Here is a 23,942-nt window from a genome sequence, read left to right as displayed (position 1 = left end):
TCCTTACAGAGGTCTGGACACACAGGTTCTCAACTGAAATAAGTTTAGCTAAAGCAACTAAAATAACAAGACGGTCATAGCTATAATAAAATCCAGCCGAATCCACAAGTAATCTAGAGGAGGGCATTCAAAAGAGCAAAGAGACACGTGGAAGCAAATTACAGAACAATCCGTTTAAACCCAAACGGTAAACGTCTCAGCTCCCTCCCAAAGCAAGTGCTTAGCATGGAGAAGAGCACCGTCCTGAGCTCCAGCACCGTCCTCCCACCCACAAAAAGTCACTTCTGAACAGAGATTACCTAGGAGGCAGAAAAAGTGGTGCCTGGGCAGGAATGGACTCGTGCTGATGGACTGTTTGCCTGGCAGGCAAGGCTCTGGCTCCAAACTCCAGTATGGGGGTAAAATAATCAAGAAAAGCAACACTTCACTACACACTGCCCTTTAAAAATTCACTTTAAATATAAAAACACAAAGATTAAAAGTAAAAGATTGTATTAACACTAAAAAGCTTAGATCTGAGCCCCTGAACCACCTAAGCCTGTAATCCCAGCAACCTGGTAAATAGAGACAGAAGGATGAGAAATGTCAGGTCATCCTTAAGTATCAAAGCCAGCCACAGAAACATTAGACTCTGTCTCAAAGTTAATTAATTAAAGGAAACCAAAATAACTATCACATATTATTTATTTACTTACTTTACATCCTAACCACAGTTTTCCGTCCCTCTGCTCCTCCCAGTCCTCCCTCCCCACCCCCCTCCCCTCCTCCTCCTCCTCCTCTTCCTCTTCTTCCTCCTCTTCCCTTTCTCTTCAGAAAAGGGAGTTGCATAAGACTAGGTGCATCTTCTATTGAGTCTCCACAGGGTAGCCCAATAGAGGGGGTAAGGGTCACAAAGGCAGACTAGAAAATGGAGTTCTTGCCTAGTATATGCAAGGCTCTGAGCTCCATCCCTAGGGTTGCAAAACAAAAGAATGTATAACTATCCTAAAGGACTCCATTCCTAATACCAGAGCTTCAAAGAACATGAAGAAGAACTAGTGTAATGGCCAAGTGTGACATACATTCCCAGCACTTAGGGGCAAAGACAAGAGGGTCAGGAGTTCAAGGGCAGCCTAGGTCACATAGGGACTTTGAACCCAGTCTGGGCTACATTAGATGCCGCCAGAAAATCAAGAAAGGGAAGGAAGGAGGAAGGGCTAAAGAGGTAGCTGAGGTGTTAAGTGTACTTGCTGCTCTTCCAGAACCAAATTTCACATCCCAGCACCTAGGTCAGAAAGTTCACAACCACCTACCACTCCAGGAGACCCAGTGCGCCCTCTACTGGCCTCCAGTGATATGTGCACTCACATGCACATAACCTGCACACAGCCACACAGGCATACACAAAATTAAAATATATTTTAAAAAATATATTTAAAGAGAGAAAGAAAATAAAAGTAGAGGTGATTCAGAGATAGGGAAGAGGATAGGATGGAGATAAATATAATCAAAATACATTAGATACATGTATGACATCGTTAACATTTCACTTAAGAAAACTGGTGCAACTTCTAAGGAGAAACAGGGGGATCTGCCATCATGGTTAAAGTTTCATTGCTCCTCTCGGGAACTGAAAGAATAACTAGGCTCAGAGTCAGTCAGGATTTAGAGGAGCTAAGTGGCTCTACCTGATAGCTGGCATTCCAGAACATTCTACTCCATAGCAGAATGCACACTCTTTTACAAAAATAATCTGTGCTCCGGGAGAGGTGCATGCACACCTTTAATCCCAGTGCTCAGAGAACAGAGGCAGGCAGATCTTTGTGGGTTCGAGGCCACTCTGGTCTACATAGAAAGTTCCAAGTCAACCAAGGCTAGGTAGTGACACCTTGTTTCATGCAATGACAACTGGAGGCTGGAGAGGTGGCTCAGTGGTTAAGAGTACATAGTGATCTCTTGTAGAAGACCCATGTTCAATTCTCAATACTTTGGGACACTCACAACTTTATATAACTCCAGTTCTGAGTGGATCTGGTGCCTGGAGATAGCTTAAAGGTTGAGTGCATACAGGGTTCCTTGCCGAGGACCCTGTTCAATTCCCAGCATCCACATCTGTTGGCTTGCAACCTCTTACACAATTACAGCTCCAGGGATCACGCACCCTATGACCTCCAAGTGCATCTGCACACATACTGCACACATGCATAATTATTAAAATGATAATATGTTTAAAGTCTTTTTAAAAATAGTAATGATCAGGCATGGTGGTACATACCTTTAACTCCAATTCTCAGGAGGCAGAAGCAGGTAGATCTTTATTAATGTGAGGCTGCCCTGGTCTATAGAGTGAGTTTTTGAGGACAGGCTGGATCTACATTGTGAAGCCCTGTCTCAAGATGATGATGATGATGATGATGATATGACTGGAGGCTAAGTGTAGTGATGAACACCTTTAATCCCAGCATTTGGCAGGCAGAGGAAAGAAAACTGTTGTGAATGCGAGGCCATCTTGGTCTACATAGTTCCCGTCCTAAAATGATGATGATGATTTTTTTTTTAAAAAAAAATCAACTGAGCAAAGTAGAAAAGGAAACTTCAACCTGATAAACAGTATCTGTAAAGAAAACTACCACCAGCATCATAAAGATGGAGTGCTGGATGTTTCCAAGAACACTGGAAGGAAGCAAGGCTGTGATTGTTCCTAGTACAAAAGGGGAAGAAACGAAAGATGCTAGACACGGAAGGAAGAAACAAAGTTGTCTTGATTCGCAAACGTTCTTTTCTATGTACAAATCCAGTGGGTTCTCCAAGCCAATGCTATCAGGACTGACGGTTTTTCAGCACACCTGCAGAATGTGAGATGGTATTTCTAGAATATTAGCAGCAACTGGACACTGAAAAATACCTCAAACATCACAGACTGAAGCTTGACTTTCTAACAAGTCAAGGACAGAAGCCCCAAGATGAGTCAACGCCGGACTTTGTCTTCCAGAGCCCAGAGATGCTATAAGGCTTACAAAATTGTAACTCACCCTTCTGTCCATTCCCAGTAGCAGCTTAGGGAAGGGTAGAAGTTGTGTGATCACCAGAGATGTCCAGGAAAACTGCAAAGTGACCAAGGAAGGCTCTATGCTTGGGCGGGGCCAAAACGTCCTGCTCGGGGTGAAATGTTGCTGAAGCCTGGGGCGCGGTGGGAGGTAGAGGAAGAAGGATGAAGAAAGCCAAGAAGAGTATGTGGATCAAGGAGGCAGAGCTGGCTTTCGAGTTCCTGTCCATGGTTCTCTCAGAGCCTGAGCACACAGCTGGCCCGAGATCCTCAGGCCAGGAAGTCCACCTCGGTACAGATATGCCTGAATCCTCGTACAAGGACCAGCCATGCAAGGACCACCCCTTCCACCCCAGGAAGAAGCCACATTGTGTTCTCATGCTGCTGATACAATCCCGGCAGCAATACTCATCCAAAAAGCAAGGTTTCACTTCCTGCTCCTCCCTAGGCTCATGGAACCCCACTTAGCATAATGCATGGACACCATGGTCCCTCAGGATCAATGGTTATGGCTCCCGGAGGAGAGACTGAGACAGCCTGGTGCCCCACCTCTAGTGGGGCGAAGTGCAGCTTCTGTATCAGCCGATTAAAAAAGCCTCCAGACTATCTACTGGCTGCGAGATGCCCCCCAGAGACTCAACCTCCTAGGACCTCAAAGACTGGTTCAAGTTCACCACCCAGCAGTGAGACCCTGGCACGACCTCAGATCAAACACCCGGAGTGTAGACCTTGGTCTGGGTTGGTGATGGGTGACCAAAAAGAGCTGGGGAAGCAGCAAAGGTGAAAAACAGTGGGGAGCAGAAGTTCTTCCGGGGTTCGATAGGCTCCTGCGGAGGATGGCAGAGCAGAAGATGGAGGTGACTCTTAAGCCTGCATTCAAGTCCTTGACTTAGCAGCCACCAGCTATGGAAAGCCTGGGCAGTGAGCTCCCCTCTGACGCTAATGTGGAGAGCTGTGAGCATGCATGCCTGTGGAGGAGACAATAGGTCCAAGAGCTGGGACAAGCTCAGATGACAAATGGAGGCTAGCAGACATGGAGGACAGGACTGGTGACTCTGGCAAGGGGGTGATGAGGGCAAAGGGTAAGATGAGAGAGACAAATGGTGAATGGGCTGGAGGCAGGGAGGGAGCGAGAGAGGAGGGTGGAAGAACCTGGCACTAGCTCAGGGGCTCTCTGCACGCTGAAGCTCCCCACCCTTTCCTTTTTCTTCCCGACAGACATCAGTGCATTTCCCTGCTGCGGCAAGGACTCAGTGGACATTGTGGAAAGAACGTAAGGACTGGCCCCGCCCACCAGCACGAGGCCTTCCCCCCAAAACCCTAGGCTCTCAGCCCTTCCCCCAACATCAAGCACTCTCACCGAAGTAGGGGCTCCCCCTCTTTAGCTCCTTTCCAGTATCTCAGGACCAGTGTCCAGGCCAAAGGCTGGGGTTGCCTACAACTCCGTCTCTGCCTTCCTCCTCCAGCCTTGGAGGGCAACGGTGGCGCACACCGGCAGATAGAGCTGTGAGGAGGGCAACGGTGGAGCACTCGGGCAGATAGAGCTGTCCAAGGTGCCTGAGGCGCGACTGAGAGTAGGGAACGGAGGGAATGAGAAGGAACCGGGCCTGTATTTCCCCCCAGCATCCGCGGCTTCTCAAATCTACCCAATGGGAGTGGGCAGGTGAGAAGCGGGTCTCTCTCTGGGCTTTCCCTGTATAGGGAGCCATTTTCTGGGCCTCATGGCTCAGAATGAAGATTCCCAGGCCCTTCCTCCAACCGAAGAGTGGGTTGGTAAGCACTCCAGAAACTTCTGACACTCGGGGAATCTTAAGAAAACCACAAGCTCAGGAGCAAAGCGCTCAGTACACAAGTATGCAGCCCTAGTCAGATGTTGGGTACCCATGTGAAAAGGCAAACATGCCAACACTGTAATCCTAGAGTTGGGAGGTGGAAGCAGGCAGTGGGTGGGGCTCACTGGCTCCAGCCACTCTAGCAATTCAGTGAGCTCTATTATCAGAGAGAGCCTGTCTTGAAAAATAAGGAAGCAAATAACTAAGGTAGACTAAGGAAGACTAAGGCTAGTCTCCGGCCTCCACATTTATATTTGGACACACACACACACTCCAGAGTTCTTAATGGAACAGAGACAGAGAGGAGTAGAGATAGGATCTTCTTGCCAGCCTCTGTACAAGGCCAGAGCTTTGAGGACCCTAGAGATCCCTACCCACCAACAATCCTTCCCATGGATCTTTGTCACCCATTTTGATTTCTTCTGCCTCAGGAATGACCACCAACACCACCCGCACCACACTCATGAAGAAAAAGAGGATGAAGAAACGGAGGTGAGACTGTCAGGCTTTATACAGAGGTAGCAGGCAAGAGGGCAGCCTTTTTTACGCTTGGTGACTGTGGACTATATAGTACCAGGCCACACACCCAGCTTCACCACTGGCCTACACTTTCTTGTCTGCCTCAGGCAGGTCAAGAAGCAGCGAGTGGAGATAAGGGTGGGTAGTGCGTCACACAGGAGCAGGAGGGAGCTTGGTGTCAGGGGAGTCCTGGGGGGAGGGCTGTCCTGTTCCTATTACCTTAGCTTTCAGTTGAAACCTTTCAGCTGGAAGCAGAGTTACCAAGGACGGAGCCCCCACCCCAAGAAAACCCAGACCCAGACCCAGACCCAGGCCCAATACCACAGCTGGAGGAGATGGCATCAGAGTTATTCTCTAAACCCACACCTGAGACTGAAGGGGAGAGCTGCCCTGAAAGCCCGGAACAGCAGAACTACAGGATTGAATCCCTCAAGCCTTCTGAAGAAGAGCTGACAACCACAAACAACTTCAGGCCCTGGAGCTTCAATGTGAACTCAACCAACCAGGAGGAGGAGGAGGTGTCCGGCCAGTTTCGCTCCATCCCTGTGCAGACCTCCGAGCACCTTTTCTGGTCAAACAAGCTTATCCAGGCATCAGAGCACAGCTTACAAAAGGCCTTAGAAAAACATCACAAGAGCCCCCGGGAAAAGAAGTCTATCTCTATATCCCAGGTTTACACAGAATGTACTCAACTGCCGTCCAGCCCCCAAGTGTCCTGCACCACCATGCCCCCAGCCATTGGCCTGGCAGACCTGATCAACTTCGCTTCATCCCTGGCTGTAGCTTCCTCCAGCAACATGGCCTTGCCTAACTTAGAGAACATGATCAAAGCAACGTCTGAGAAGTCCCAGAATACCTCTTTAGACTTTTGCCAGCCTGTCCAGTCCATCAAGTTTGCCCAGGCTACCCAGATCACCCAGATATCCTCAGAGAAGCAAGATGAGTCCTCTGAAGACATGGCTCACAAATCTTGGACTCAGGAAACCAGGAATGTAGCTTGCTCTTACCTGGATATTAACCAGACAGGGCTCAAGAAAGCCACCATCCAAGGGGAAGTGAAGTTTGTCCAGGCACCAGCCACATCCCCTCAACTTCAGGAAGACAAAGATGAGTGAGTGATGTTGCCCTTCAGCCCTTCCATAGGAGAGCCTCACTAGCATGTGGGGGTGGGCTCAGTTCTCACATAGACAGATGAAGTGTCAAACAGTGGAATGCAGGGGGAGGGACTGGGCAGTGGCAAGCTTAGTTGAGGGCCCAACCTCAATGACCTCACAAAGGCTGCTACAAGCAAGATTCCGGTGACCTGGGATGCTGTAGAAAAGCCAGGGCCAGAGGAGGCCTGGAGACCATGGAGGGTGAGCTCCCCAGGGCTAGGAGAGAAACCTGGGTTCATAATGGGCAGGGCCATGCTGTATCAGGAAGCAGACACGTTTTGATGCTGTCTGCCTCCTGAGAGCATGACGGTCATACTCCTAGGGCACAGAACACTTCTGTGAAGGAACATGAGGGTAATGGGCTTCAGGGCCCTAGGACTCTGATGATACGTAGACAGAACAGACTGCCAGCTGCCCCACAGGTGCAGTGGGAGACCCCAGTCCCCTGATGCCCTAGTGACACTGTCTCTTTTATGTTGCAGCTCGGTGCCAGGAACCAAGAAAGGGAATCCATTATTGCTGAAAATCCATTTTAAGCTGTCATCCCCCTCAGCCCCAGAGAAATGACTAGACAAAAACATTAAAGCCTCCAGTGCTGGCCCTGGTGAAGAGTTTGTTTAAGGTGCTGGGCCCTGGACATATTTAGGCCAGTGTTTTATCACTGAGCTGGTATCTTGAGCTGGTATCCTCAGCCCCTGTATTTTTGGCATAGTGATTCTTCCTGTAGCCCAGACTGGCCTCAAACCCTTGATCTGCCTGCCTCAGCCTCCTGAGTGCTGACATTACAAATATGCACCACCCTGCTTGGGCCCTGACTCAGGTTTTGAGGGATCAATGCCCCCTAACTACTGAGCACACCTGGATGCTATATTCTGGAAGCAATTTTTTAGGGGTGACACCTCCACTTTTTTAGTTTCTCTGGGAATTCTGGCATCATTCCTGGCCACCTTACCAGGGCTTAATTACTCTCTGGAGTGGCTCTCTCCCACCTACCAGACCCCTGAGCCACCCTAAAAGACTCCATATGAGCCTTAAGGAAGCCTCAAAGTTCCATCCCAAGCTTCAGTCTCTTAGGCCTAAAGCCAGGGACATCTGGGTATCATGCGAGGATGTGGCCTCCCTGGAGGTGGGGCTGAGCAGATAAGAAAGCAAACCCGATGAACAGTCTTCCTGTAGCCAGTGGTGAGACCTGAGAAAGATGATGTTTGAAGGCTTGAAGGAGGGAAAAGTTGTGGCTGATAGAAGGATCTTTCAGGAGGCCACAGCCTCAAGCCAAAACATAGGGAGACTCTGCATATGATGAGGTACCCAACATGGCAACCCAGAGGACACCAGCCTGGCACTCACATAATACACCATGCCCATAGACAGGAAACACAATCCACAAGTGCAGGGTACATGCACACACAGGACCAGTCACAGGGGTAAAATATTCACACAGAGGAAAACCTCCACTTTGTCTGGGGTCAGGCTTAGGAGGCCCAGAAGAGAGGCAATACTAGAAAGAGACCTTCTGGTTTTGGCAAAAGCCAATAGGCTGTGAAGGAGGACAGGAAATTTGTGTCTAGAGAAAGAGAAGAAGCCAGCCTGATCCACAGACATCTGTATGTGAGCTAGAGAGGTGGGGGTGAGGGATATCTATCTCTATACAGCACAAGCTAGCTTCACACTGGTGGCAGTCTCTCTACCTTGGCTCCTGAGTGCTGGAATCACAAACACTCACAACATCACACCTGGTCTGTTCTGATCTGGGTCTGGGTCTGGTCTGGTCTGGTCTGGTCTGGTCTGGTCTGGTAAGGGTTTATGTTGCCTAAACTGGACTACCTCATGTTCAGGATGATCCTCCTGCCTCTGCCTCCTGAGTGCCAGATTACAGGTGTAGGCTTACAGCGCTACATTAGTGTTGTGGGAGATATTTTAAAACAGTGACACGCGATCTGTCTTGAGAATCGGGGCCGCCATGTTCCCAACTAGGCAAGGCCTGTGGGCACGAGCAGCTGCTTGGCTCAGACCAATGGCTCAGGTGGCCAGAGACACAGGCTCTGCCACCCACGAGACGCCAGCATGGGAGATGGCTCTGCCAATCTTCCATGCTGTATCCACAAGGCTAGGCTTTGCCCAGACCATCCCGCCATCCACGCCGGCCCGGTAGGAAATGAGACTCTAATGCTTAAATATTAATCAAAGGCTTTATATATTTGGTAATTCTCAATAACAATATGCCCACATAATTATAGATGTTTCCCAATTAACTAGCCTAGGTAAGTTGTTACCCAGGACTGCTCCTGGTACATGCATGGTCATCCATGGAGCCTGCAGCATCTCTGCCTCTTCCTCGCCTCGCTCCTCCTCTTCCTTTTCCTCTTCCTCTCCCTACTCCTCCCACCTTAGCTCCTCCTACACAGCAGCTTTGTTGTAGAGACAGAGTCTCACTGTGTAGCCCTGCCTGCCTCTTGCCTTTGCCTACTGAGTTCATGCACCACCACCAGCTTCTTTCTTCTTTTCTAAAGAATTATTTTACACACGAGTACCCTGTCGCTGTCTTCACACACACCAGCAGAGAGCATCGGATCCCATTACAAATGGTTGTGAGCCACCATGTGGTTGCTGGGAATTGAACTCAGGACCTCTGGAAGAGCAGTCCGTACTCTTAGTTGCCAAGCCATCTCTTTTCTTTTGAGACTGGGTACAGCTGTGTAACTCGGGCTGACCTTGAACTCTCAAAACTCTTATCTTAGTCTGCAGAGTGCTAGGGTTATAAATAAGAGGAGGCATCCCTGGCCGGCCTCCTGACCAAGGGCAAAGCCCATCAAGACCCCAGGAGAAGGCTGAGGAAGAGAACGCCCAGGAATAAGAGCATAGAGTTAGGAAGCTGAAAAGCAGGCCTCAGGGAGGAGTGGGAATCAAGATTGGGAACAAAGAGAAGATGCTGAGGTAGCTGTCTTGCTGGAGTGTCATTCAGCTCTTCATCTTTCTAGAGTTTATTGTTTTGGTGGAATTTTTTTTTTTTTTTTTTTTTTTTTTTTTGGTTTTTCGAGGCAGGGTTTCTCTGTGTATCCCTGGCTGTCCTGGAACTCACTCTGTAGACCAGGCTGGCCTCGAACTCAGAAATCTGCCTGCCTCTGCCTCCCAAGTGCTGGGATTAAAGGCGTGCGCCACCACCGCCCGGCTTGGAATTTTTAAAAAATAAATAAATTCTATTTTTAACCAGAGGTGTTGCCACACACCTGTCACCCCACACTCAGGAAATGGAGGCAGAAGAATCAGAAGCAGTAGGCTTGGTGGTCAGGCTTTTAACCCCAGCACTTGGAGGGTAGAGGCAGGAGGATCTCTTTGAGTTCAAAGCCAGCCTGGTCTACATAGCAAGTTCCAAACCAGCCAGGCATATATCATAAAAGTCAATCTCAGCTAAATAGCAAGTTCAAGGCTAGCCTGGGCTATGCTACATAAGATCCTGTCTCAAAAAAAAAAAAATTAATTGTTGAAAGTGGCTTTGGGTACACTAAACAAGTGGCAGACACAGACAGTTCCTGCGTATTCCTTTCTGCCCCACCCCTACAGCCTCCTCCACAGGGACATCCTGAAACAGAGACACATGGTTACACACACCCACACTGGCACACCACCATCATCCAAAGTCCAAGGAGACACCAGAGCAGCTCATTCCCTCCCAGTGTATGACAAACAAGTGGCATGTGTCTCACTGTAGAGTCATACAAAATAGTTTGCCCACCCTAAATACCCTCTGTGCCCACCCTAAATACCCTCTGTGCCCACCCTAAATACCCTCTGTGCACCCACTCATCCCTTCCTCCCCTCAACTCCTGGCGCCCACAGGTCTGCCACTGTCCCCCTTTTCCAGAATGAATTGGAATTGAACCTCACACAGCCTTCTCAGGCAGTTTTCTTTCCCTGAGTAAGCGTGTAACTTCCCTCCATGTCTTCACCGCCCGGCAGCTCGTTTCCTTTTAGCGTTTGATACGATTCCATTAGCTAGACGACCTGACCTGTCTTTCCATCCACCTACCAAAAGGTATCTTGGTTGACTCCACGTTTGGGCAGTCAGAAAGTTGTAGTAAGTATCGTGTGGACTTGGACTTGTTTTAACATCATCCAGATAAGTGCCAAGGACCACAGCTGCTGCTTTATACACAGCTTCGGCCACTGAAGGCTCAGCTCACAACCAAGATGTCGAGGTGTGTGCCCATTTGTGAGGCACAGCTGGAGGCGCTTCCAGAGCGACTCACCCCTTTGCAGCCGGGGCATGCTGTTCCTCCTCTTCGTCAGGATTCGGTGGTGTCGGTGTTTTAAATCCTGACTTCTCAGGGACCTGTAGTGGTGCCTCACTTTCCTGCTCCATTCTCTAATGATTCATGATGCTGGAGATCTCGTATGCTTGCAGACGGATGTCATCCGTTAAGACGTCTGCTCACATCTTTTGCCCGTTTTAATTGGGTGTTTCATGTTCTCATTGTTGAGTTTTAAAGGTTGCTTGTACATTTTGGGTGACAGTCCTTCTCAAATGGGCGTCTCCACGTCTGTCACTGTCTAACTTTCTTCACCTTGTTGGAAGAGTCAAAGGTTTGGCAGCTTTTTATGTTTGCTTCTTTTCAGACAAGGTCTCTCTATGTAGCACTGGCTGCCCTAGAACTTGCAAAGTACACTAAGCTGGCCTCGAACTCACTTCTGCTAGGATTAAAGGTGTGAGTCATCATGCCCAGGCAGAGTAGTATTTTCTTTAAATATTTTATTGCATTTATCTTGTATGTGGTAACGTTACCATTCTTTTTATATACTATTGGGTTCTACTTGCTAATGTTTGGTCAAAGGTTTTTTTTTTTCATCTGTGTTGGAGAGATGGCTCAATGGTTAGCACTTACTACTTTCCCAGAGGACCTGATTTCAGTTTCCAGCACCCACATTAGACACTTCACAACCACCTGTAGCTCCAGCTCCAGGAGATCAGATGCCCTCTTCTGGTCTCCACAAGTACTTGCACTCATTTGCACAAACACAAACATACATACACACACACACACACACACACACACACACACACACACGGAAAGCCTTTAAGCCAAATTTTTGAGATGGAGTCTTACTATGTTCCCCTGCTGCTCCCCAGTGATCTCCCTGCCTCTGTCTCCCAAATGTTGGGATTAAAATCATATGTCATACCAGACACTGGCGATGCATGCCTTTAATCCTAGCACACAGGAGGCAGAGGTAGGCAGATCTCTGTGAGTTTGAGGCTAGCCTCATCTACAGAGTAAGTTCCAGAATAGCCAGGGCTACACAGAGAAACCCTGTCTTGAAAAACCAAAGAACAAGAAAACAAAAATATGCCGGGCGGTGGTGGCGCACGCCTTTAATCCCAGCACTTGGGAGGCAGAGGCAGGCGGATTTCTGAGTTCGAGGCCAGCCTGGTCTACAGGGTGAGTTCCAGGATAGCCTGGACTACACAGAGAAACCCTGTCTCGAAAAACCAAAAAAAAAAAAAAAAGAAAACAAAAATAAACAAAAATGCATGTGTTATCACATCTGGCCAAAATAATTTTTAAAAACAAGATTAACCTAAGATTTTTGTACGTATGTTCTTGAAGAATATTGTAGGTTTGGGGGAAAGTCTTTCTCTCTTTGGGGTACAGAGTAATAGATGAGGTACAGAGTAATCACAGGATGAGTTAAGGTATTTATTATAGAGAAGTGATAGTTCTTCAATAGACGTTTGATTAAAAAGTCATCTGCGATTGTATACGGGCCTCTCTATGCTTTGGAAGGCTGTTAATTATTGGTTTGATTTCTTTCACAGATACAGGTCTATTCAGATTGCTTCTTCACATAAGTTTTGGCAGCTTCTATTTTTCAAGAAAATGGTGTGTTCCATTAAGGTTACCATACTTACAGGCTCAGTCATTTATGATCCTCCTTGATTACACTCTGGCTATCCGTGAGCTCTAGTGACGTTCCTTTTATAATGAGATTCCTTTTATAATCTTCCCATCCCAACTATTTTTAGTTATGTGCTGCTGTGTGCACACACATCCGTGCACACATACCACACGGCATGTGTATCCATGTCAGGACAGTTTGAAGGAGTCAGTTTTTTTCTCCCATGTGGGCCCAGGGGACCTCTAAACGTGGGTCATCAAACGTGTGAGCAAGTACCTCTACTAACTGAGCCATCTTGCCAGCCCTAGCTGCGTCATTGCTTTGTCAAAGAACAAGATTGTGGCGTTCTATTGATTTCCGGCTTTCCGATCTTAATTTTCGCTCTTGTTTTTTTTTTTTTATCTGAATTCTACTTACTGGAGATGTACTTTGTGCTTCCTTTTCTAGCTTCTCGGGGTAGAAACTCTTTGGATACCTCCTTTTCTAAAACATGCGCCTCATGCTACAAATGTCTCGGAGAGCAGTGTTTGTTACGTCTCACAATTTCCAATAAGTTACATATATTTTGTGTTTAGTTTGAGGTTTTTGCTTCCAATACATGCTTTGTTTATTTTGAGACAGGTTCTCATACGGCCCACCCTGGTTTCAAACTCACTATAGAGTTGAGGATGACCTTGAATTCCTGATCCTTGCAAGTGCTTGAACGAATTATGGACATGCACCACAATGCCGGCACTCTTGTTTTAACAGTACACTTTTCCTCCTTCTCCTCCTCTTCCTCCTCTTCTTCCTCCTTATTTTCCTCCTCTTCCTCTTCTGCCTTCTCCCCTTCCTCCTGACAAGGTCTTATGAATGTAGCTCAAGATAGCCTTGAACTCAGAATCCTCTCGCCCCAGCCTCCAGAATTCTGGAATTATGGGTGTACATCACCATACCTGACCCCACATGCTGTTTAAAAGTCTATTATTTAATAATATTTAAAACTCTTTTTAATCTTCCAGCTCTCTGTTACAGGCTTCTAGTTTCATTCACTCATTATCTCAGAGTAGACACTGTATGGTTTGTATGTCTTCCAAGTATTGAGGTTTCACAGAATGTATTAAAATGTGGTTAGTGGGTTTATATTGGACAGGACCCCATATCCCACAACCCTGGCTTTGGGATTCTGTGGCCTGCTTTTCCCTGTGGGCCTCTGCCATCCTAACTCAGCATCCAGAGAGTAATCACAAACTCAGATGCCTGAAGGGAGTTAGAGACTTGGGAAGAATAAAGCAGTGGGTGCCTGTCCCCGGCAGGAAGCCAGCAGCCTCTGAGGGAGGGCTTGCAGCCAAAAGACAAATCCCAGCAGTGAGGCAGCCTGGGGACAGCCTCAGAGCCTGTGACTCTGCCTTTCAGGCAGCAGAGGCCAGAAGACCAAGAGACCCTCATCGACACTGAGAAGGTACAGACCACTAGGCTGGAGGAGGGTCCTTAGTGTAACCTGAGTTGGGGATTCACACCCCATGCCTGCTACAGAAGCCCCTTCCTATGTGGATTCAGCCTGGCCCCAAGGATCCTGGGAGGAGGAGGTGGACCTGCTCACCCACAGTCCTTGTCCCCTAGGCCCCCTGGAGTCTATACCCTTCAGTTGACCAGGCTTTCTTGCCTTCTCCCTGCCCCTAAGGCCTCCACAGAAGCCTCGGAATATCCTCACAGGAGATGCATTCGAGGAGCAGGCTGGCAGGGTGCAAAAGGGGCGGATGCAGCTGCAGACAGGCCAGCTGTCCCAGCCAGAACTAGGAGCAGCCACGAGCACTAAAGAGGAGGCCTTACTGAGGTCAAGAGATTTCAAGAATCCTTCTGAAGCTACCCATGCATATTGGTCAGGGCCAGACGACAGATCTCAAAGGTGATAGCAGGAACAGGAGGAGGTCGGGTCTGGGGTGTGCTGGTTTGGGGGGCAATGCCTGCCTGGCCCTGGAATATCTTTGCAATAGGTATTACATGTCTAACTTCTTTCTCCGGAGCAGCTCAACGGATGATAGCTTGCTACCCCTGACACCCCGGCAGCTGGCAGGTAAGGAGTCGAGGTCCAGGAGTAGAGAGAAGAATGGGAGGATGCTCATGGCAGAATCACAGTGGCGTGCCCTGAGGTTTACATATTTAAGACCCTTGCCACCTTCCCTCCTCGGCAGCCTAAGTCTTTAAACATGTAGCTGTCACTTTGCTGACCAGCCCTCTCCACCCTCAGCCTTCCAGGATATCTTCAAACTGTTCAGCTGCAGCCCGACAGGCACTGTGGACATGCATAGCATGAAGGTTGCCCTGCGCAATGTGGGTATCCAGCTGGGCCCACAGGAGATGTGCGAGGCTCTGCGGCTGGCTGACTTAGATGGTAGGTGCCCCATCTCTGCCTTCTTGTGTTCTCCCATCTCTAGGTGGTCTCGGTCTCTCTCTCTCTCTCTCTCTCTCTCTCTCTCTCTCTCTCTCTCTCTCCCTCTCTTTCTCTCTCTCTTTTTCTTCCCCTGCCCATTTGGTTTTTCGAGACAGGGTTTCTCTGTGTAGCCCTGGCTGTCCTGGAACTCACTCTGTAGACCAGGCTGGCCTCGAACTCAGAAATCTACCTGCCTCTGCCTCCCAAGTGCTGGGATTAAAGGCGTGCACCATCACTGCCTGGCTTCTAGGCAGTCTCTTAATGAATGCTACCCCTATCTACAAAATCCTTGGCCCAGTTCTGTTTTTTAAAGTTCCCTCTTCCAGGAAGCCTGTCTAGAGCAGCACCCCAAACTCTGGGCCTTCATACTGAGTCAATTCTCATCCCCCACCGCAGGGGCAAGAGCCTTTCTACAAAAGGCTGCTAATAAATGATCTCAGTACTTTATGGAAAAAATATAAAGGGATGAATGGTTTAGGGGGGTTATGATGATGGTGAAAATGCCAACTAATTCTCAATGTGTATTTAAACCCCTAAAGTATCTACAAGGCAAACTTTCCAAGGAGGGCAAGTTCCCACTGCCTCTCCTTGTCTTCCCAGGTGATGGAATCGTAAGCTTCAAGGACTTCCTAGGTGTCCTCACTGACAACGACCGTCTGGCACAGTGCATGGGTGAGGGAAGGGTTAAGCTGATGAGCACGGGGGAAGTCTTGAATGAGGACACCCCTCTTAACCTCTGCCCTGTGTTTGCTATACACAGGTCAAATGAAGGGCAATCGGGTCTGTGAGCCCCCGGGCCTGCAGACCCTGTTCCTCGAGGTGCTGTTCAAACTACTTAGTCAAGGCTTTGTGCCCGCCAAATCAAGGCAGGAGGTGACAAGGTGGGCACAGCCATCCTCGGCTTCCAGACCTGGGATTCAGAGAACAGAACGGGGGGGGGGGGGGCGTCCTGCCTCCAGAGAATGTTCTGACCTCCGGTTCCATTTCCTGGACCCCAGACCATCCCTTAGCCAAAGAAAGACAAATAGCCTCCGGTCCTGCTTAGGTTTCCCCACCTGTAAGATGGAGGAGAGCAAGGAAGCGCCGTCTGAGCCCGCTGTCCCACTTTTCTCCCCCAAGCTACTATTTCAAGAAGCAGCGGGCCCTGCGGCTGAGCTCGTGCGCTCGGAACCGGGCGCGCGGCCAGGGCCGGCCTGCGCGTGCGCACACGGGCCTCACCTTCTTCTGCCAGGCTGCGCGCCTCAATGGTCTCTCCAGTTCTCAGCTGGCGCGCTCCCTGCACACACTGTGCAGAGCAGGTGCGCCCCAGGCCGGCCCACGGGCTGGCGGGTGGGGAGGTCCCAGGCACGAGGCGGGACCCCGCGGGAGGGGGATGCTCCGGGTCATCCGTAGCCAGGCCACCGCCATCTCCTGCTCCCGAGCCCAGTACTGTCCCCGCCTCTTCCTCCTCTGGGATCCCGCCCCAGGTGGGCGCAGTCCCTACACTCAGATTCCCAACCTCGCGGGGCGCCCGAGGCCAGAACGCAAGACTCGAGCTCCAGGGCCCGACGTCCGCCTCCCCAAGCCTCAACAACCAGGCCGCCCCAAGCTCCCTCCCAACCTTGGGCCACTCAACAAAGGTGAGAATCCGCAGATACTCTTAAGGACAGGGCAGATGGGGCGGAGGCGGGACAGCAGATGGGGCGTGATTGGCAGGCTGAGGCTGGGGTTAGAGTGGGACCTGAGCCAAAAGAAATGGGGAGCGCAGGAGCCCCAGGAGGTACACCCAGGTGTTGCTGACCGCGCACCGCGTCCCTAAGGAATCGCCCTCTCGACTTTACGCAGGTCCCCTCCGCCCTCCCGCCGGGCTAATGAGCCAGCCGCTGGAGCAAATGCGCCCCTCGAAGCTGGCTTCCTCCCCGCCAACTCTAGTGCAGAAGCACCCCTCCTCCCCTTCGCCAGCCTGTTTCCAGAGATGTACTATGAAGAGCTTGTACAAGTAAACCGTTTGCTGAGCGAAACTGGCTGCGCCTGGTGGGATCAGGCACCGAGCCGACGCGCGTCTTTTGCAAACATCTTTATTAATCTTGTATAAAAATAAGGTCCATGGAGAGTCCTCCGAGCTAGGGTGGCGGCGAGGTGCACTTTATAAGTTACAGGCCAGGCTCCCGCTCAGGCTAAATATGGCTATTGGAGGGACAGGGTGCTACGATCAGCTTTTTTCTTTTTTTGGGGGGGGGGGGAGGGGCGTGTATTCAAGGCTAGTAATCGGCAGGAGGAGCGGATGCCCGACCCAGCCGAGCTAAGGATCACCTTCTTTGAGCTCCAGCCTGCCTACGACCCTATAGAATCCACCAGCAGGAACACTGGCTACAGCGAGAGGTCAACAGTGACCGGCAGTGGGGGTCCAGGGGGCCGCCGGCGAGCACTTCGGCGTCCTGTGTCTGCACGGATGTACGGCTGGTTCCGAAGATCTGGCAGGCAAAGGAGAAACATTGGCCCAGGCTTCAGGGCACAGGCTCATCTTTCTAAGGACTTGATTTTGTACACGTGGAAGGGGACACTGATTTACCACAGCCAGAAACAGCACCCTCTAAAACATCCCAACCATGTAGTGGCCCAGGATGGGGAGGCTGCCCGCCCTCCTAAATTCCCAGAGTTTCACCAGCACTGGAATCACGGCCCAGGTTATCTAGGTACCTGGGAGCTAGAGGGTCATCTCCTCTCCCAGGCTGGCCTCACAGAGGAGCCGGGATGTCCGCTTGCCGGTGCGGGCAGTGAAGGGCACTGTCTTGAGGACTGAGGTTTTGGGGATAGGAGGCAGAGAGAGAGAAAAAAGAAAAAAAAACAGAAAAGGTAGCAAGAGTTATGCAGAACAGGCATGGTGGCCCATGCCTTTAATCCCAGCACTGCAGGGGCAGAGGCAAGAAAATCTCTGTGAGTTTGAGACCAGCCTGGTCTACACAGCAAGTTCCAGGCAAGCCAGGGCTTCACAATGAGACTGAAGGTGGGAGGAGGCAGCAGACCCCTCAGAGTGGGGAGAAATGCAGGAAGAGAAGGACATAGTAGAGACTAGAAACAGACACAGGACAGTGACCTGACTAAGCTCTCACCTGTGATGATGTCTTCAATGGCCCCGTCTCGGTCACTCTCATAGATGAGGGGCTCTTTCTGCTGCTTCCGTTTTAGCTCAGAGATGAGGTCCATCTGTTGTCGCCTGGCCTTGGGTGGAGACTGAGGAGATGAACAACCGTAACTTTAGGATACTTATCACCCCACCCACTCTGGAACATCTGTGTAGTTCTTCACAGCAAGGATAGCCAGCTAAGGCAGAAGGAACCTAAACCTACTTCCTCCCCTGGCTTCTAGGGCACTGTCCTTGAGCTTGGGCAAAATCTGTCACAACACTGAGGGTGTAGGGGTGAGACAAGAGGGTGAAAGGGATGCTACAAGTTCCTGAATCCCAGTCCCGGGCCTGGGACCAGCCGCCTACCTTGGGTGCTGGAGGCTCTTCCCTGCCTGAGGTATCAGCCGCTGCTTCCTTCTTCCACTGTTCTACCTCCTGTTCTGCTTTCTGAGGGCCCAAGGCAGGTCTTGGTGAGAACAACCCTCCTTCCCGGTCTTCCCCTATAGAAGCTGCCTCACTGGTCTCAGGCAGTGGCTGCAGAGCCCCCACCCCACCTATCAGATACTTGTACCTTGTAGGCTTTGGTGAAGCGACTGAAGAGGGAAAAAAACATGGAGGGAGATGTGGTCTTGGGATTTTCTCCAAAGTACTCCACCACAGACTCGTAGGCCTCCTGAAAGCACAACCCATCAGCCCTGCTAGACTCTGTGCCTCCTTGGGATAGCACATCTCTGTTCTTCCACACAGGATGGTCCCTTAACTGTTCATCCCAGACTTCTGCCCATAGCCACACGCCTCCAGGTCTTTGCTCCAACCCATCCCCCACCCCCACCCTAAGGCTTCAGTGGCTGGTGTTCTGTGTTCCCCAGCTCACCTGAGCCGTCTTGCTGTCTGCCAGCAGCTTGTCCATGGTGGGAGAGTTGACTTTCAGGAACTCCTTGAGCACCAGGCAGTCATCTTGCCGCACAAACTCTCTCTGTGTCAACTCCAGACCTCGCTGCAAGGACCGCACGTCTCCCAGGACACTGTCCAGGGACACTGGAGTGGATGGCACAGTCGGGATAAGGCCACATGCACACAGTTATATCCTACAGTCCTCCCCAGCTTCCTCCTAACCACATGAGGGGCCCACGGACTGAGACCCCTGCTCCCCCCCCCACCAAGACCCCAGCGCCCCATACCTGAGCCTGCCTTGTCCAAGAAGTGGAGGTCACTGTGAAAGCCCGTGAGCTGTGGGTACTTCTCAGCAATGACCTTCACCAAGTAGTGCAACAATGTCTGCTTCCGGTCAGTCGACTTCATCTCCAACAACTGGACAAGGATCTGTTATAAGCCACGAGCCACCAACCAGACCCCAGACCTCAGACCAGGAGCCCCATCTCACCGCATCCAGACTCTGAAGACGGAAACCATAGGCTGCCCCACGTTTGCTACTGTTCATGTAGTTGCCAAAAGCCAGGACAATCTGGGAAAGGCATAGGAAGTCTCAGTGAGATCCAGGCTAGGGGTGGGGGGGAGGGGAACCCTTGAAGAATATATACTTCTCGGGAAGGAAGAAAGGTGACAAAAAGCTAGCTTTCACACTCAGCCCCTCATGAATGGCCCTTCGGTTCCAATGTACATGCAACCTGTACACGTACATCTCATGTACACGCTATTAATACCAGTAGTACACTCAAATTTTATCCTTCTACCCCGAACTGGCTTGCCACATCCCTTCAATCTCCCGACAGCCATATATTCTTGTCTGCAGACGCTCCACTGGACAGGTGCAGTTACCCAGTTACTCTCACAAAGCAATCCCCAGAGGGACTGAGCCCCGGAGAAGTTCAGCTCAGGTGCATGGTCACAGGCACAGCTGCTATTGCCTTTGCCTGTCCCCACCTCCCACCGTAGCCTATCAGAGCACCCGAGTGAGAAACAAGAAGGTTACCTTTACGTGCAGGGCCTGAGTCTCCCTTTTACTACCTAGACTAGGAAAGGGTAGGCCCTGCTTTCCGGTCCCGCCCTGGGCCCTCACCTCTAGGATCTGACGAAGCTTGTCAGAGGACCTGACAGACATGGAGGCTGCAATGATGGCGTTCAGTTGCTAAGGGTGGGATGAAGACAGGGTGAGCTGAAGCCTCCCCTACGAGGAGGCTCAAATATTCCCAGCCGCCCTCTTGGAAGCTGAGCTCAGAGATGCCCTTCTCCCTGCCCACCAGCCCAGGCTCCACCACACCACCCTGCCCGTCCTGCCCACACCGGCATGAGCAGCTGGGCCGTGTCTGGAAAGTTGCCCAGGAAGGTGAGTGTGTTCATGCGCTCTGGAAGTCTCTGGATGCGGCTGAAGCGGAGCATGAAGCGGTCCTCCTCTGACAGCTCTTCCATCGGCCGCTGTTCCTTCTCGAATCGGGCTATGAGGCTACGCTCGTAGTCTGTGGGCAGGAAGCGGGTCAACAGCTCCAAGAAATCCAGGCTGAGAGTCTGTAGGTCATACCTGCATGAGGAACGGGAGAGTGAGTGTCATTCCACACTTACAAGTTCCAGAGAGCAGGACTCAATAAACAACCTTCAATATTTAGTCTTTGTAGACAGCTTCAGGGAACAAGAGATAGGAGTCAGGGACACCAAAAGCCCCAGACCTGTCATACAACACTAGCAGATATACAGCTCTGAATCCTTTGGCTTGGGCGCCAGTGCTGGGCAGAAGCAGGAAAAGAGAGTCTGGAGGTCTCAGTCAGGGCACGGAATCAAAGTACTGTCTGTTTTCTTGGTCTGAAACTGAGACAATGCTCCCTTTCCAGGACTAGTGTGAGGTTTGGTGGGCTCTGTCCCACTGCTGGGGTTCTTACAACACTGCCTGATGATCCTAGCCTAGTGAGGGGACCCAGTCACACCCCAGCACAGGTACTCACGTCTCAATGGCCTGGCAGATTCTGTCAGCTCCTAGGTTGCCTTTGCGCAGGGTAATGGCCAAATTCTTGGCCCGGTTGGCTTCAATGAGTGTTGCCTTAGTGGGGGCTTTGTGGGCCGCCTTCCCCTTCAGAGCGCTGATATCCAGGCTGGGGCCTTGGGATTTGGTCTTAAACTGCTCCTCAAAGTCAGTCATGTCTAGCTCCTAAGGGCACGAGGAGAGGGAGCCGGGCTGACTGCAGCCGAGATCTGCCTACACTCCTAGGATGTTAATACAGCCATCCCAGAAGTTGAACAGAAAAACCAGTGAGCTAGCTTGACCACAAATCTTGACAGGGGATACAGGAGAGACACAGAAAGATGGGACAGAGATGATGACACAGAGAACCCAGATTCCTGGCTATTAAAGCTGAAGGAAGTGCTGAACAGCCAGCAAAGCAGTAAGAAGAGACTATTCCAGGCAGAGGAAATAGTCCCAGCAACAGCCCATAGGACAGGGAACCCGCTCCAAACTGAAACTGAAGCAGAAGCCCCAGAGCCTTAGTTGTCTGTGGGAAATGAGCAGAAAGGAGAGGTCACACTTGGAGGGCAGAGGAAAGCCTGCGGGAGTCAGGATACTGCCTTCTTCCAAGGCTTGTAGTCAAGCTAGCTCACTGGATTTTCTGTCCAATGGTAGTCTGTGACTTAAAGCCCACACATACCCTGGGTTTCCTCATCTATGAAGCAGATGGCCACCCCCCAGGCCCAGCATGACCCTGGAGCCCTCTGGTGCCCACTCACCTGCAACACCTTTTCATCATTGAGCTCGGTGAAGACAGTGCCTGTGATCTGGTTGGGTTTCAGCGCCACCCAGTTAAGCAATGGCATCCGGAATTTGGTCTGGATGGGTTTTTTGGCTTTCACCCCTGGGAGCAAGAAAGAGTGGTGAGCGTGCAGACACTGGAGGGAACTAACCCAACCAGGCCTAACAAGACAGGCAGGAGGCAGTACAAGACTCTTGGGTAGAGAGAGTCCTGAAGGAGGACACTGAGCGGGAGGGAGGCCCTGGTCTGCTTCCCTGCCAGCCCTAGAGGACTGAGAAAGTTCACTCCACTTACCTGGACCTATATCTGGGCCTTGTCCTCCGAGGATATCAGGGAGCCCTCCCGGAGGTGGTGGGGGTGGCGGTGGCACTGGTCCGTCAGTACCAAGTGGGGGTGGTGGAGGTGGGGGAGGCAGGTCTCCAGGCAACGGCGGTGCAGGTGGTGGCTCTGCGCAGCCTGGGAGGGGCGGGGCCAGCGGGGGTGCAGAGGGAAGGGCTTCCTGCTGGGACTGGAGGTTAGGTAGTGGAGGTGGTGGTGGAGGTGGCGGAGGCGGTGCTGATGCTGCTTCGGGAACTGACTCGGCTGCAGGTGGGAAGTGCCCGTTACTTCTTGCCTGGGGGGTGGGGTGGGGGTTCTTGCCACCTCCCTCTCCTATGCATGCATCCAGAACCCATTTTAACCCACCTGTGTGTAACTGTGCCACGCCTACAATCTAACCTCCTTATCTTTCACAGCCAGGTATAGCCCCAGGATACCCTTCCCTGAACTGGTCTCTTTCCCCCAGCATGAAGCTCCTGCGTACCTGTGTTAGCGGAATCAGTAGACACTCTCGGAGCTGATGCGTCGTCACCGCTTGGTGTCGCCGCAGCTCCTGGGAGGATCTCGATGGAGACGACATCCCCCGGCCCCCGCAGGATACGGATTAACCCCTTTTCCTCAAGCTCCTCCACCTTCAGTTCTAGAGCTGAGGGTCGCACCACAGTAGGGGCAGGCACTTTCTCAGGTTCAGGGATTCTTCTGGAAGTGCCCATGGGGGTCGACTCGCTGAAGCGCTCCTGTGAGCCCCAGGAAAAGGATTTGTGCCTACTTGCAAGCTCCCTGGTATGCCGCAACCCCGCCCCAAACCTTTTCTGGGATGGACTGGGATGTCAAGGGGAGAAGATTCCTTGGGAAGCCTGGCCTGGCGCACACCCCCATCCTGGCCCAGCCCACACCAAAGCTTACCCTCAGGGTCTCCAATTCCTTGCGAGCCTGGCTTAGCTGCTTCTCCAGTTCAGCGATCTTGGCCATGGAGTCGTTCTCTGTGTCCCGAAGCCGCTCTGTCAGCTGTGGCACCAACACATGGTGAGCTAACACCCGCGGCCAGGCACTGGCACCGCCGGTGAGGGGGCGGCATCAGGCAAGCCTGCCTGGAGGGCTGGGGGAGGCTCCCACATCCGCTTGGCCTAGCGTGCCAAGGGTGGGCCGAGCCTGGCACCTTAACCCATATAAATTAGGAGGGGAAAGCGAGGCACTAGTGCGAAGAGAGGTGGTAGAAGAGAAGATTGTGCCGAGAGGCACCACAGGACCCAATTTACTGGAGTCGAGATTCAGAATCTTCTCAGGGAGAAGGTGCCTGCCTTGCGCACAAGTCCCACACAGCGTGGGCGCTCCCTAAAGACTCATTGAGAAAGATACCAAAAGGATGCTGGATTTGGATTGAGGTCTAACTCAGGCAGACTGCCGCTCCCAGTTGTGGACACACCCAGAACTCTGCCTTCCATTCAGTACTTGCTACACAAGAGATGCCCACCCCAGGGCAGCCTTCCCGTGGGCCTACTGTGTGACAGCCTAGGTTTCGAGCAGCTCTCACCGTTGCCACCTGCTCCTGCAGCTCCTCCATGTGCTCCAGCACTGCATTCTTTGTCTCTGTCTCCTCCAACAGTGTTCCCACATCAAAAACGTTGTCCAGGTATGCCTGGATCTGCACCTGCAGCTTGTCACTCTCGGTGAGCCGGAGCCTCTGTCCCGAGAGAGCCGGAGTGCGGTGAGGTCTGAGGTGGTGGTGGGGAGGTCTATCCAACCACCACCACTTCCCAGAGGAAGGTACTTGGGCTCTAGTTTGATTTTGATTTTTACTGATATAATTCACGTACCACACAATTCACTATTTTAAGGTGTGTTACCGCTTTCCTAGAAGCTCAGTACCCAAGAAGGAAACCTTATACCATTTAGGTTCCTTTCCTAGTATCTGCCCTCAGCTCCTGGCTGCTATGAATTTTACTTCCTCCCGCGACGGATCATTCTGTCCATTTCTTTCTATA

General features: G+C 51.2%; 3 protein-coding genes across 6 annotated transcripts in view; 2 read left to right on the top strand and 1 right to left on the bottom strand.

Annotated features, from left to right (window-relative positions):
- Positions 1 to 4,058: 4,058 nt before the first annotated feature.
- On the top strand, positions 4,059 to 6,491 carry Spata32 (spermatogenesis associated 32). The gene is made up of 4 exons (XM_028780555.1): positions 4,059 to 4,107; positions 5,289 to 5,349; positions 5,484 to 5,514; positions 5,601 to 6,491. The coding sequence occupies exons 1-4, from the start codon at positions 4,059 to 4,061 to the stop codon at positions 6,489 to 6,491; spliced, it is 1,032 nt and encodes a 343-aa protein (XP_028636388.1).
- A 206-nt stretch (positions 6,492 to 6,697) lies between these two features.
- On the top strand, positions 6,698 to 16,834 carry LOC114632000 (spermatogenesis-associated protein 21-like). Its single transcript, XM_028780386.1, has 10 exons — positions 6,698 to 6,731; positions 13,818 to 13,863; positions 14,086 to 14,310; positions 14,432 to 14,478; positions 14,653 to 14,796; positions 15,436 to 15,507; positions 15,596 to 15,716; positions 15,955 to 16,133; positions 16,302 to 16,454; positions 16,660 to 16,834. The coding sequence occupies exons 1-10, from the start codon at positions 6,725 to 6,727 to the stop codon at positions 16,815 to 16,817; spliced, it is 1,152 nt and encodes a 383-aa protein (XP_028636219.1). The 5' UTR covers positions 6,698 to 6,724; the 3' UTR covers positions 16,818 to 16,834.
- Positions 16,835 to 16,876: 42 nt separating this feature from the next.
- Fmnl1 (formin like 1) overlaps positions 16,877 to 23,942 on the bottom strand; it is a 27,751-nt gene continuing 20,685 nt past the window's right edge. For 2 of the 4 annotated variants that reach the window (XM_028780383.1, XM_028780385.1), the window contains exons 13-27: positions 23,492 to 23,641; positions 22,864 to 22,965; positions 22,442 to 22,694; positions 21,934 to 22,221; positions 21,617 to 21,741; positions 20,839 to 21,041; positions 20,186 to 20,420; positions 19,962 to 20,030; positions 19,326 to 19,406; positions 19,123 to 19,252; positions 18,816 to 18,979; positions 18,513 to 18,614; positions 18,308 to 18,388; positions 17,928 to 18,048; positions 16,877 to 17,288 (exon numbers count right to left, since the gene is read on the bottom strand). In XM_028780383.1, the coding sequence (XP_028636216.1) occupies positions 17,185 to 17,288; positions 17,928 to 18,048; positions 18,308 to 18,388; positions 18,513 to 18,614; positions 18,816 to 18,979; positions 19,123 to 19,252; positions 19,326 to 19,406; positions 19,962 to 20,030; positions 20,186 to 20,420; positions 20,839 to 21,041; positions 21,617 to 21,741; positions 21,934 to 22,221; positions 22,442 to 22,694; positions 22,864 to 22,965; positions 23,492 to 23,641 (2,208 nt within the window). In that variant the 3' untranslated portion in view covers positions 16,877 to 17,184. Of the gene's footprint in view, positions 17,289 to 17,514; positions 18,049 to 18,307; positions 18,389 to 18,512; positions 18,615 to 18,815; positions 18,980 to 19,122; positions 19,253 to 19,325; positions 19,407 to 19,961; positions 20,031 to 20,185; positions 20,421 to 20,838; positions 21,042 to 21,616; positions 21,742 to 21,933; positions 22,222 to 22,441; positions 22,695 to 22,863; positions 22,966 to 23,491; positions 23,642 to 23,942 lie in introns of all 4 variants that reach the window. The other 2 variants (XM_028780384.1, XR_003713032.1) reach the window with 2 other exon arrangements.

This window comes from Grammomys surdaster, unplaced genomic scaffold (assembly GCF_004785775.1).
Source record: "Grammomys surdaster isolate TR1022 unplaced genomic scaffold, NIH_TR_1.0 371, whole genome shotgun sequence".
NCBI lineage: Eukaryota > Metazoa > Chordata > Mammalia > Rodentia > Muridae > Grammomys > Grammomys surdaster.
Note: the sequence above shows the minus strand (reverse complement) of the source record. Positions and strands in the feature narration are given on the sequence as shown.

Excerpts from the sequence above, each read along its gene's own strand:
- LOC114632000 (XM_028780386.1), top strand. Across the intron at positions 13,864-14,085 it reads CCCTCATCGACACTGAGAAG|GCCTCCACAGAAGCCTCGGA; the intron begins GTACAGACCACT and ends CCTGCCCCTAAG. Across the intron at positions 14,797-15,435 it reads GCGGCTGGCTGACTTAGATG|GTGATGGAATCGTAAGCTTC; the intron begins GTAGGTGCCCCA and ends TTGTCTTCCCAG.
- Spata32 (XM_028780555.1), top strand. The coding sequence starts at position 4,059 with ATGGAGGACAGGACTGGTGACTCTGGCAAGGGGGTGATGAGGGCAAAG. Across the intron at positions 4,108-5,288 it reads GGGGGTGATGAGGGCAAAGG|GAATGACCACCAACACCACC; the intron begins GTAAGATGAGAG and ends CTTCTGCCTCAG. Across the intron at positions 5,350-5,483 it reads AAGAGGATGAAGAAACGGAG|GCAGGTCAAGAAGCAGCGAG; the intron begins GTGAGACTGTCA and ends TGTCTGCCTCAG.